A 13,780-nucleotide genomic window follows, 5' to 3' on the forward strand; every position below is an offset into this window, starting at 1 on the left:
CAAAATGTTTTTTTCTTTCTGAATCCCAGCCAGAATCCTGAGAGAACTCTCTCTTCATGGGTCAAATGATCAAATTTGACAGTAAAGGCAGACATTGTCAATTTTTCAAAGACTCCCCAAGGTCATGTTCTGTTTCCTCGGGGAATTATGAGTATAATTTACAGCATTAAGTCTAACTAGGTGACAAATGAAAACATTTGCTCCTTTAAACTGGCAAAACAGTGAAATTAGGCAAGCAACCCAGCTCTGAGGTGCTTCTGATATGCAAGTCCGTAACAGTCTTCTGACTGAGGCACGACTGACAATACTCTTATTTTAAGCCCACAAAGAACAGCAAAATGTCATCAATCACCTTCTGTGGATTCCATAGCATGGGTTGGAAACTATTCTATTACTAAAACAAGTGCCACTTCACACAGCAGAAATAAAAGCAGAATAAATAGTTCTAATACTTAGCAGTAGTACATGAAAAAGCTCCTTCACTGCAGAAACAGACATTTGCCATTATAATTTATATCAGATAGCTACTTAAGCTATAAAAATTGCCTAAAAAAATCTTGTTATATCAAATAACATGAAATTTTTGTTGCCTAAAATGTACTTCACCATTAAATACACTTCAGCAAGGATCAACACACACATTCTGTATTTTAACACAAACAGTGTACAGGGAACATTTAGAAGACAATAATACAATCAAAAGTAATAAAACATTCCACCTCTACAAAGCAGAAATAATCACATAAAAAGAGAATATCTGGCCAAAGTAAAACCTTTACTGCTTTGAGAATTCAGAAATTTCGCTTTAACGAAGTTTGCACGAAGCTTGATTTTGAATGGCTCCTATGAAATACAGGACAAGAAACCTGTACCTGTGTTTTAATCTGCTATAAATCTGTCCAGATTTAATATTAGAAACAAAATCTTCTTTTATCTAAATATTAGGAATGGGTTTTAAAGCTAAGAATCAACCCAGTTCATTTGATTGCATTTATTAGTATCTCCCTCATCAATCACAAAGTGTAGAAGAGAGATGTCAAAAATAAAGCTATGCAAATACATACATCAATTCAGTATGTCATTTGGGTGACTCTTCCAAATTTTGTATGGACGGGAAACAGGATAGCCATGATTTACAAACAAAATTAAGCAGCTCAGGTTTTTCTCTGTTAGAGTGATGATCTTTTATTTGGAGTTGTTTTACAATTTTCACATGTTTACAAGAAGCTTCCTACTAACCTACCATCTGTACACTTTTTTCCAGTTCCTGAGGAATTGCAAATGTAGAAGAAGGAGCCTGAGTTAGAGGCCATGCACCAGCCTAAAGGTATCAGGAAAAATAAAAGCATTAACATTTTCATACAACATATACATTAAGAAAAAATAACACTATTAAACAGAGTTATAGTGTATACTATACCATAAGACATTCAATTTACACCGGAAGTTTTACTGCTCATTTTTTACTGCTAATTATGCATGCCTCACTGAGGTATCAATTCAAGACAAGAACACAAGGCATTTTACATCACTATTGTTTAGTGTGCTAGTGGGTTAATTTTAAAAAGAAACACTAGGAAAATAAATTATTCCATAATGATCACAAGGTATAAGTTTCCATATGAGAAGTATTCATAGTTAGAAAAATTGTTCACTTGTTATCAAACCATAAAAATTAATTAAGTACAAATAACTCAATAGTAATAAACATACATTAGTACCTGTAGAACATATATCTGAAAACTAATTCCCAAATCTATAATCGTGTCCTGGTTTTTGATAAAGTTGTTGAATTTATTGTTGAGATCAGCACTAACACTCATGTCTGTATACATTCGATGGAGCTTGCTGGTAAATTCATAACCACAGGCTTGCTGTGAAGAAATATTGTTACAGGTTTCACAGTGAAAACAGTACTTATTATATAAATTACGCACATTCACTACTGAAGTATGAAAATCTAGTCAGCAGAAGCGTTGTTATAATTTTTACAGAGAACACTAGTTACAACAGAAAACAAACATTATAAAAGAAAATTATCACACTTATCTTAGTTTCACTTTCTATACATTGATTTGTATGAACATTGTTATTTTATAAAATTGAAAGACAGAGCTAGTTTATGAAAGTCTTTGGTACTTTTAGAATGTTAATATGAATTATTTGAACACAGTTAATAAAACAGCCCAAAACTTCATAAAAATCTCAAATGCCTAGGTGATACTTGGCCATATAGCTTTCATAGACTACTAAGAAATTAGTCTTTCCTTTCAGCTATTGGAAACAGGATCTAATTGCCAAGTTATCTCTAGCACCCTCTGCTGCTCCCTCTCAACATTACATAGTCCTGTTTATTCTACATTAGAAGAATATCACATTACCTTTAGTTTATTAATCATGGCTTCTTCAGAATCCATAGACATAGACAAACCATGAATTAATCTTTTTGCCAACATTCTGGCATAGAACTGCATAAAAAAAAAATCAGATATGAGGATTTTTAAAAGCATAACCACATTCTTCAAGTATACTTTAAATGTAACATTTTAACATTTATTGAATATCAAAAGTTACCTTTTGGAATACATCTTTGTCATCAATGTATTTGAAAACAGTAATGAAACTTGTAAGTTTGTCTTCTACTTCGTTCTCTGTCATTCCTTTTGCTGATTTCTTCAGCAAGTTGTCACAGTACTTGGCCAGCTCAAGTTAAAAAAAGAAAAAACAAACCCAAACCTACTTGTCAAGCTTGAGAACAAATGTATGCCAAGGTATTCCAAACTTCTACACAAATGTTAAAGCATGAAGTAAGTCACAGTCTGCAGTCTTATGTTCTATTACAAGGGCTCTATTCATAGGTAAACAATACATACTACATCCAAAGAAAATACAAATTCTTTATAAAAAATTACAACTGCACCAATTTTGAACACCCACAAAATGTGTGTGCAGCTTAAGTTATTTATTACTACTGAAATACACACCTGAGGCTGACTCAGTGTGAGAAATGGATAATCATGTGATGGACCCTATGCCAATTCATTTGACAGTTATAAAAAAGTATTACTACTTTCTACAATAATATACATCACTTACCAACTCAGGTGCTTTGCAGATCGACTTGGGCTCCCTATAGTTAACTACTGATGTCAAAGCCTACATAGGAACATAGAGAAAGAAATGTAACTAACTTAAAACTTTTTCTTCTATGAAATCTGAAGAAATCAAAAACATGTTCAGGGCAAAGACCATCCGAGACCCTACAAAACTGAACTACACAAAAGGGGATCAAAAAAAAAACAATGAATAAAAGGGTTTGAATTACTGCTCTGTGAGAATTTGTGTGTTGAACATTTTTAAGTTGAGATTTAAGTAAAAGTGGAAAGAGTAGAGGAATAGAAGTTAATTGCAGAAAGCAGGAGAACAAATTAAGTTCTGATTAGAAACTTAAATGTGAAAGTATGAAGATTTTGGTATACAGCAATATGTATGGTCCAAAAGTATGGATGGAAAGAAACTGAGGAATAATTGTAGATAAAGCAGATTTGAGCAGCAGCACATCAGCAGCATGTATCTTGAGCTGAAAAAAATACATGGTGTGCTCACAACAGTAAGAAAGGAAAGATCTTTTGGTTGTTGGATTTTTTGATAGACTAAAGACGAGAAAAAAGTGTTGTTGAAAGTGGAAATTCAAAGCAATGCAGTACAAAAAATATGGTACCTGAACAAAATCTGAATATGATGAAAAAGAAAAGGAAGGAGATAACGGCAGTTTATAATTGTAAACAAAGATATCAGAATCATGAAGATTAGTTTCTAAACTACATTATCATATTTAAATTAACATTTTAAACTAATACTGAACCAAAAATATTGCATGACCATAGTTCCTAGGAATGATAGTTCTATGGAAGGAAAACATTATTATTGTTATTATTATAAGGAAGAAATAACAAGCAACTCTTTCATACAATGCCTCAACTTTCCAATATTTGATAACAGGTCCCTAGAATCCCTGTGAGAAAGGAATGCATGGCTTGACAAGAAATATGAAACTCTTTGAAGCTTAGAGCACTCATTTGCAATAATACCAGAGGCAACAATTGCAGTTTTGATATCTACCATGAAAAATTGACAAGGGATTAAGATTTTAAATATTTATTGTAATAAAGAATGCTGAAGTGAAGAATCAATGTATTTAAGGAAAAAGTACATTGTCTATGTGCCAGCAGATGTAGTTGTCAATCTCATATTACTCCACCTTCTGGTACAGGACATTAATTGCAATTGAGACAGAAATGTATTAAGGTACTGAAATAAGTATTTGTTTTAAAATACTAAGTAATTATTTTCTCAATGTCACGAGTACAGAAGAGTAACTACTATTGATATTATTACTGGTATCTTCATCACTATGTCTTTCCAGATTAACCTTGGCTGAAAATTGTCAAAGCTTAGACTATGACCCTAACTACAAACTACAATTACCGTAAACACTACAAAAGAGCAATGAAACGTATGCATGCATTCTATGACAGGAAATTATAGATAGGAAAGTAGTTAAGTGCACTCTCTAGTAAAAAGATACAAGGATATATGGGAAAGGGTGAGAAATTAACAAATGGATTAGATAAAATGTACTTTTTTTTTTTTTTTAGGAATCACCTAATCCCTCAAGAGCCCAGGCATGTTTTGCAGAATTTAGTAATAATAGTTAACAATAATAATAATAAAGTTAGTTGTTGTTGTTGCTGTTGTTATTATTATTATTATTATCATCATTAAAATTTATAGCAATTAGAACTGTTATCTTAAATGCATAGCCATGAAGGGATTTCAAAGAAGAGCAGCAAGTCTCTTTCCCTAAACAGGCTTATTTAACTTCAAGTGCAGTTCTCTCCTGGAAAAAGTTAGCTGTTGTGACAGTGATTGACGTATTGAAGTAACATAATTTTCCAGATATTCTCTGTAGTCAACTTAAAAAATCTAAACAAAGCTTCTATGTAAGTAATACTATCAGCAATCAGAGTTTAAACATTATGGCAGCAAGTAAATTCATGTTCAAACGCATGTAAGAGTTACCAAACTTCCACAAACCCACAATTTCTCTATTTATCATCTGCCCTTAAATTTACATTAAATGCGTCAGCTCCGTCTTTGTGTTTTGAATTATGATGAAAAGAAAGGTCTTTCTTTCAGAAAAAACATTTAAGTTATTAAAGTGGTTTCCTTTGTACATACCTTTTCCTCTAACACTGCATTGTCTTTTGTTCTACTGCATTTCTAAACTAGAAAAACTGCACAAGAACTCTATCTTTGAACATATGTTAATGCCCTGAAGAATTCTGGTCAACCTGAAACAGGGTCCCGCATTTTGTCTTCCAATGCTTTTTTTACTTAAGTAGAAGTTACCTTGTCAAGAGCACTCATAAAGTGTTGATCACCATTCAAAACAGTGTTGATGAGTTGAACAAATTTACTATGTACCTCCAAAACTGACTCCACAAACTGAGTTGGCATCTAAAAAAGGTAGATAAAACAGAAAGCAAGTTAATGAGGAAAGTAGTACTATCTACACACAAACATACCTACATAAGTTGTACATTTTTTCCTAATTATTCTTTTTGATAAAAGTTAAAATCACAGTGATTAAGTCTTTGAGAGGATTGATTCTGCATTGTTGTACTCTTACACTACTGTGCTTGAGCATGTTTTGGAAATAGTCTATGGCTACAGTCCTGCTATCAAACATAGACTTGAGTTTATACTGCTCTCATGCTGTCTAATCTTTTCCATCATACCCTAAAATCCCTAATTAGCCCTTTCAAAAATCATTAGTGCTAACATGTAAATACAGCAATCAAGCCAATAAGCTACTGAAATAAGTAAGCTGCTGCTTCTCCTACACACTGACTTCAGAGAGTGAAAATCCAGATAAACCCTTTGAATTTTCCTGCGTAGGACAGTTACTGATCAAATTTAGTGCACCACATTTCAGCGTAACATTTTGTACAGAAATTACTAAAATGAATTAGAGAAGTCCTATGTAGACAAACTGGCATGCAGTAATGCAAGTGTGTAATGCACTGGCTGCATCACAGCTCCCAAAGTGCATTCCAGGTCACGCGGTAAAAATGTTTTGATAACAAAGTACTTAATCCACACAGTGGAGCAAGTATTTCACATTTTGAATTTATCTATGTAGGGTTGTGAATTTTCATCACCCTCGTGGCTCTGCATTCACTTCCCTGTGTAGACACTACTAGTTTGAAAGAATAAGCTCGACAAACTTATAAATACTTTGAAAGCAAACTGTACTACTGAAGACTTCAGCCCGTTTTCAGTATGCGCACAGGAGTTATGGAAGACTAAGCACTCCTGAGCAGTCAATAAAAGAGTGAATTTACAACAGATGGTGTCTATGTATTATTATAGACAGAAACACTGGATGGCTAAAGTCACCATCCTAAAGTGAGCACAAATCTAGACAGCAAGATGTATACATGTACAAATATAATGCCAAATAAAAGCTTGTTTGTTTGTTTCTGAACAGCAATACTAGAGGAACAAAAATGGAATTGATTAATTTAAATACATATTAACTGAAAAAAGTTTAACACACTTTAGTAAAATAATTAAGCTACAGTATTTTCAGAAATTACATGAAAATATGAGACTACAAAGCTATTAGTGAAAAAACCACACTGAAATCAGGACAGAATGTCAAGTCCTTACAAATAACATATAATTAAACTAAAAGGAATCATTGGTTCCTAATGTACCAGAACAGTAAATGCTACTGACTTAGAGAAATTCAGGAAAAAAATACATACATGGAACAAAAGGACCTACTTGCCATGACAGCATTAAACAAACAACAATGAGAAATATCTAGCTGTAGTTGTTTCTGGTTAGATCACAACAATCAACTCTCAGGATAGATATGTGTTGCACAGCTAAGCGTGCTGATTAGAAGTTACAATTTATCCGTAATGTTTCAAACCAATTTCATATAGACAAAATTAAAAAAACAGAATAGAGTAAAAAAGAAAAGGGTAAACATTTCATCAGGAATGTTAATCAAATAGGTAATTTCAGCTGCCTGAGGAAACTCACATTTTCCTGAGAAAGATTGCTGGTTGCTCTAAGGCCCTCATCATGGATATGGTTTTGTAGTTCCTGAATCATATGAGGTAAACCACTTGACACAGCACGAAGTAGAGTATACATATTTGCCATGTCTGTAACAGAGATACATTTTTATAGAATATGCTTAGAAACGCTAAAAATCAACACTTAATATAGTATCATAATTTCACACAGAACTTTTAAAAGACCGAAACAAGACCAACTGTTTTGAAAAAAAAATTCAACATACACTGGATCACTGACAAAAGAAAAAGAGGAAAGAGTAGGGCTAATAGCAGTATTTACTGAGCACTGCCATTGTGACCACCTCACTCTTCCAATATTTCTTATTTAGGAGAGACTCCGAGAGGAGAGGTGGGCTAGTATGGAAAAGTATTGTGTCAGTTTATTTTAATCCTTGGCCTCCCTAAATCTCCCTTAGCAGCAGCTGACTAAAATCAGTTTAGATATCTTCTTGACTTTTTGTTTTCCTCCAGTGGTGGCTTGAAATTTTTCTCAGGTTAGAAAAGCTGTAAATAAGCAACTGCAATTTTTATGGTTTTGGGGTTTTTTTTGCAAAAAAAGGATCCAAGCTCTGATCAAATTTGCAAAACTCTGAAAACTGAACATTATTATTAGATACAATTTAAGTTTGACTGTGAAAAATAATTTGTTTCACATAATAGATACCATCTTCCATGCAAGAATAAGCACTCTTTCAAGGGTAAGAGGCATGTAGTCATCAGGAAGTATAATTTTTTTAGTCAGGCAGGGAATATAACTATAAGAACATCTGCTTCTGTAAAAAAGATTTGGGAAGAGAGGTCACAAAAGATTCAGGACAATAAAAAGTGGCTGTGAAAAGAAGCCAAAATATTTTATAATCCTGACCTGTCAAATGATGATGAAGAAATCTGTAAAGACAGAGCCATTGGTTTACAAATGAAAACACAAGCATAAAATATGATCAATTCTACAGGACACAGGACTTCAGTGTGTTTTTAAGCCGACTAAGACAAGGAAAGAGAAAGAGTATTGGCTGAAAGAAGAATTGTTAACAGTAAAAAGAAGGTTTTGACTATATATTTGGAAGAATGAAAATGAATTACATGGTAAAAGAAAAATGTCATTCAGGGTTTAATTGGGCTTTCTAGATGAGCAATATGTATTAGTTGAAAATGCTTAAGTGCATAGAAGGTCATTGAATAAAGACAGTAAATTGTAATGCTAAATGAATACAACAAAAACCACTTCACGCTTTTTGTGACCATTGAGACTTACCACTTCTTTTCTCTTGTCTGATAATATTGTGACATTCTGCATGTAGAAACTGTAAGTGATCAGCTACCATTCTCTGTTGGCATTCATGAATCACTTTGCCATATGAGCTGGGATGCAAGTATTTCCGACACCGCATTTCTTCATCTTTTAATCTACCTAAAACCTACAGACATGTTTTTACAGTGAGAGCTGATGAAATACTAACCACCATTATAGAACCGTGAACATACAACAGTGTATGTATGTAGAACGAGAGACATGAGTAAGTAACAAAGTTAAAAAAGAACTTGTCTGGGATGCTGAAAAATTAAATTTGCTCTTTTGAATCAGGCTGTTGCTGAATTAATATAATCTTCTACTCCGAGTACTGACTAGGCTCAGTCACTGCTAGATGTCTAATAGCACTTGGTAGTTCTCAAAATTTCTTCTTCCCTTCAATTTTGTGACCAGTCTTCCCCAATTTCTCCTACCATACTTCTTATTCCTTCTGAGAAAGTTTTACCACAATACCTAATTATATGACTATAAGAATCACTTCACTGTTCCAAACCCATCTGCTTGTACGTAAACATCTGCTCAAAAGGTACAGGAGTACATCTGAGCTATTAATAAAAACTCTCTTTATAACTTCAATGAAGGAAACAGGCATTATCATGAAGTCAGTCATATGAATACTAACATAAAAGTCATTATAACTAGTGAATATGAGGTGACCCTAGGGATAGTAGTGCAGCACCAGACTGCTAATGATAGACAAAATTAATCTGCATTTCTTTTGGTTTAATTCAAGTCTTAGCCTGACCCTGAATTTCATCTCAGGTGTGCAATCATTAGCTTATGCTCATTATTTAAAAGCAATCTCACTGCCTTCTCCTCAACTCTTCTATCTTTTTAGCGTGGACAGTATAGCACTGAGGACTGACTCCTAATCTTGTATTAATCTTTGCTTTATCAAGCAAGGTTTAAGAATTACAAGTAATTTAACCACAACCTGACTTCACACACCACAAAGCAAAACAAAAAAAAATCCACCTCAGAATATGTAATTTTTAACAATGCTCTGTAACAACTCTATCATATAGTCTTCTCTAACCATTGTATCATTAAAACTCATTTTATGCTACTACAAACAGAAGGAAAACAAGGAAGTGAGGAAGCAATACTGATGAACCTGATATGCGTTTTGGTATTTGTCTTTTTTTCTTCTTCCTTTTTTTTTTTTTTTACTTTTCATGCAATTGATTTATCATTTATTATGAAACACTTTGAAGCTGCCGGTCCACCCATAGGCAAGGTTTGTAGTTTATATTCAGATTAACCATGACACCAAAAAGTATAGTTTAAACTGCATGAAAGCATACAACAAAGAACAACCATGGGAACTGTACAGGAAAACATGTATTACAATTATCAGTAAATTGATAATATTAGATTTTAGTTATTGCATGTGTACAGAAGAATCTCTTACCTTCTCCATGTATTGTGAGCAATTTGACTCTTGCAATAAATTTGAAGCTTCTTGTTTATAATACTCCCCTGTTTCATTCAGAAAAGGACACTCAAAAATTTCCTGATAAAACTAAAAGGGAGAATTTTTTTTTAAAGGACAAATAATACATATAATAGTTTAACATTCAAAATTAAAAACACAAATCAGAAATGTGTATCTACCTTTAGGGGGAATTTTTTCTTATACTGTTCAACATGAACAAAGGAGTTAATAACCCCATGGATTACTTTCTGGTTTGGGTCTTCTCCACAGCGATCACTGAAATAGGCAAAGCAAACATTCATGAGAATGTAGCTATCTAGTGTAACTCATCTGACAGTCAAATGAAATAACATTGGATGAAAACATTTTCCAGTGAATTCCTCTGCTTAAATTGGCAAAATGAAGATTAATCTTAAAATTAAAAGGTACTTTTCTTTCTCTCCCATACATTTAAATTGTTGAAATAACAATACATAAACTATTCAAAAGCATTTGCAGGTCATGAAATTTCCAAGTGTTTGCTAAGGATGTAAGTATTCCAAATTACATATTCTGAGCAAGTAGTTTAAAAGTTACAATAAGTTCCATCTTGTATCTGTAGCCTTTATCAAATAGACTACCTTCACACTCCTGCCCCAAAAAATAATTTTTGCCAACATCACATCAAGAGGCATGCTATTTTCTTTTCTGAATATCTACTATGCAACATGTAGATGTCAAGTTGAACAAATAACAGACATGGCGCTTTGTCACAATTTTTAATCATACTTTGGAAAAGGAAAGCCTTATGTTTTCCAGTCAAGTTCTTGGCTTCAAATGAGCAAGTTCAAGTGAAGAAAATATTATTTTTTAGTCCCATTCAGTTGAAAACAGAAGTAATTAAAACAAGTGTTTTGCATGCTAAAAACATTAGTGTTCAATCCTTTGCAAAGACTGGGAATAACAGACCCACACTCAGAGCAGCAGAGACTTTCTTAAAACATGAACTGTTCTAAAAAAGACCATCTTTCACATACACTTTACAAAGAAGTAAAAAGTATTCCTTAACTCCAAAGGTGTTAAATAGAACTAAAATATGATTTATAAAAGTATATTTAACACTTAAGCATCAGCAATTATAATTTCAAAGGTTTTTCTTTTTTAAATACATATGTATACATGTATATATGTATATAGAATAAGAACTTTTACTTTACCCAGATTGCATTGAAAAGACAAAATGAGTTCTCTGTTAGAAACTTACGTTGGTATAGGTGAGTCATTTAAATGAGTGATTTTAAAAAAAATTAAAATGTAAAAAAAAAAAACTAAAGCCAGCAAAAATACCTCAAATCCAAACATTACCATATACCCATCTAGGCTGGGGTGGAATGGGGGAGAAATAATTTTGCTAATTTCATTCATTTTGGTTTGGAATTGATAAAAGCTCCAGAGGATGCCCATAAGCTAGGGAAGTTTACCGGGACAGCCGCACCAGCAGTCATCATATTACATACACCAGACCATATTCATACGTTCACAACACTGTTAATTATGTGTATTGCTTTTAAATACCACTGTGTCCTAAGATCTGAAAACTTAAGCTCACAATGGGTAGGAGGAACTAGCTCTCTAACAGATTACGAGTAGTCACTGCACGGTTTCTGTAGCTTCGTCACCCGTAACAAATGAGCTGACCTAATAGGTAACTGCTCCAGCAGGGACGGTTTGATTATTTTTTTTTTCCCCTGGGGGACAGAAAGGTTTCCTCTGGTTCTGGTAGCTGAACAAATGGAATAAATCTGGGTTTGGGTACATGTAATGCATTCTTGCCAACGACCCTCTGCTGGGTCTGGTTATACGACGGCAGAGGCAGCAGCACGTCACAGAAGGGAAGAACTGTAACACCAGACCAGGGCCCGGACCCAGCTGCACCCCGGAGGGGCTCAGGACCACGGTAAGCTGCAGGACGCGTGCAGCCTGTGAACATAGCACCACGTCACGGAGTGCAAGAAGCTGCATAACTAAAAGTTGAGCACATTACAAGGGAGGGCTCTGTCAAGAGACAGTCCAGTCCACCTCTAGCACGCCGGGTTCTGGACCTGGAAAGATACCGGTGACACTGTGGCAATGTCTTGTGACACAAACACAAGAAGCATTACTGTAGTAACAGATGAAGACCCAGCTCCCCCCTGCTCAGTTCACAGGCCACTTCACAGACCTTAGCCCGCACAGACGCGGGAGGAGAGGGAGCAGCAAAGGTCAGGCCCAGGGGATTCGAAGGTCAGCATATCATTAGGAAAAAGCTGTAGAAGTACAGGAGGCAGATGCTCCGTGGAAGAGCTGTAAGGGAGGAGACAGGCTTTCGAAGCACAGGCCAGATGGCATGAAGGCGACAGACGAAAAGAACACAACATAGAACCAGCCTTGCCAGCCTTCTGGGTAGCTGGTAGTACACAACAAAAAGAAAGAATTTAAATCCACTTCTGACTACTGAGGTAGCAAGGATGCGGTTGCCAATGAAATAATGTTTGGAACAACTGCCAGGATCATGTAAGGGGGTTTTTCTGGTTTTTTTGGTTTTTTATATAAGATGCCCACACTTGCAGAATTTTTAGTAGCTTAACATAGGTTTCCTCAGTGGGTGAGTATTATACATTTACAGCAAAGTTGTCACAAAATTTGTTGACAGAACTGTGTTATGAACTTCATCATGAACCTATCTGAAAAGCTACACTATTTCCAAGATAAATAGCATATGTCACAAAACTATCATTCTTTCCACTTTGGCAGCATCTTCAGGTTGTTATTTACACCAATGGCACTCCACTCCCAAGAATTTGTAACACAAATGGCTAGTTTCAACAAAATTTGACAGACATTTCAGAAGTTTCAAGGATGAATTTCATGGAAGTTGTAGTAATAAAGAGTATTTGCCACACTAAAATGAGAGAAATTGGTGACCCCACCAGGGTGGAAGTCTATTAAGTGCATATTTTCCTTCTTGGCAGTAGTCAGCAAGCAATATGGATGCATACAGCTACAGAGCTGCTGCTGTACAGTTTGAAGCAGGGATGTCACTGGACATCTTCGGAGTGTAGAAGGCAATGATGATGCTTGCTGGGGAATCTGGACAAAAAGATAAAGCACTAGAAACACAAGTTCCACTAATTCTGCTGCTGCTGAGTTTCTTTTTTCAAAAGAAATGGAGAAAACTACAGAACACAAGCTCAAGGACTTTGTGCTGTTTTATATTAACTCCATCTTGTTCCTATCTTAGGACTAAAGCTAACAGTGGAAGTTTAACATGTATTGTCCAGTGTACTACTATAGCCCCATAGAACATATTTAAAGTTTAAGGTACAAGAATAAATACTCTATTCATTAAAAGAAGATTCCATCATTCAGAAGAAGTGCTCTGCTGTGTCAGATCAATTAACTACAGAATTCATTGTGAAATAAAGAGCCTGTTTCAAACACTTTTTAAGAAGTTATTAACTTCTAATAGCTTTCCTTTCAAACAAATGACATAAATAATGTATCAGCTTAGGCAGGAATAGGTTTGGTTAGTTAGAAAGTGTTAGTTATCTTTAGTAGAGAAGCCTCTCCTGGTTAGTCTGTACTAATCACACTGTCATTTGAGATAGCACCTGAATAATTTCCAAATTATTTCTGTTTAAGAATTTCATAGATGAATTTTCTCACAATTCGAGATCTTGTCGGCTTCCTGTTGTGTTGAAACAAAAATGCGTAAGTTGATATTCAGCTTGCCTTGTAGGAGGAGTGCTTGGGCTAGAGGGAGGGGGAAGAAAGTGTGTTATATTCAGAACTCTGTATTAAGAGGAGTGCAGTCAGACAAGACAGGCTTAAGTGATTTAACAATTCTCTGCTGTTCACAGG

General features: G+C 34.6%; 1 protein-coding gene across 6 annotated transcripts in view; it reads right to left on the reverse strand.

Annotated features, from left to right (window-relative positions):
* CUL2 (cullin 2) overlaps window positions 1-13,780 on the reverse strand; it is a 55,371-nt gene that overhangs the window by 14,230 nt on the left and 27,361 nt on the right. For 5 of the 6 annotated variants that reach the window (XM_030009210.2, XM_030009209.2, XM_030009212.2 and 2 more), the window contains 11 exons: window positions 13,586-13,672; window positions 10,081-10,177; window positions 9,878-9,988; window positions 8,410-8,572; window positions 7,117-7,241; window positions 5,413-5,520; window positions 3,097-3,156; window positions 2,575-2,703; window positions 2,382-2,468; window positions 1,722-1,874; window positions 1,244-1,321 (listed from right to left, as the gene is read on the reverse strand). In XM_030009210.2, coding sequence (XP_029865070.1) covers window positions 1,244-1,321; window positions 1,722-1,874; window positions 2,382-2,468; window positions 2,575-2,703; window positions 3,097-3,156; window positions 5,413-5,520; window positions 7,117-7,241; window positions 8,410-8,572; window positions 9,878-9,988; window positions 10,081-10,177; window positions 13,586-13,672 — 1,198 coding nt within the window. The remainder of the gene's footprint in view (window positions 1-1,243; window positions 1,322-1,721; window positions 1,875-2,381; window positions 2,469-2,574; window positions 2,704-3,096; window positions 3,157-5,412; window positions 5,521-7,116; window positions 7,242-8,409; window positions 8,573-9,877; window positions 9,989-10,080; window positions 10,178-13,585; window positions 13,673-13,780) is intronic. The other variant, XM_041122139.1, reaches the window with a different exon arrangement.

Source organism: Aquila chrysaetos, chromosome 3 (genome assembly GCF_900496995.4).
Source record: "Aquila chrysaetos chrysaetos chromosome 3, bAquChr1.4, whole genome shotgun sequence".
Taxonomy (NCBI): domain Eukaryota; kingdom Metazoa; phylum Chordata; class Aves; order Accipitriformes; family Accipitridae; genus Aquila; species Aquila chrysaetos.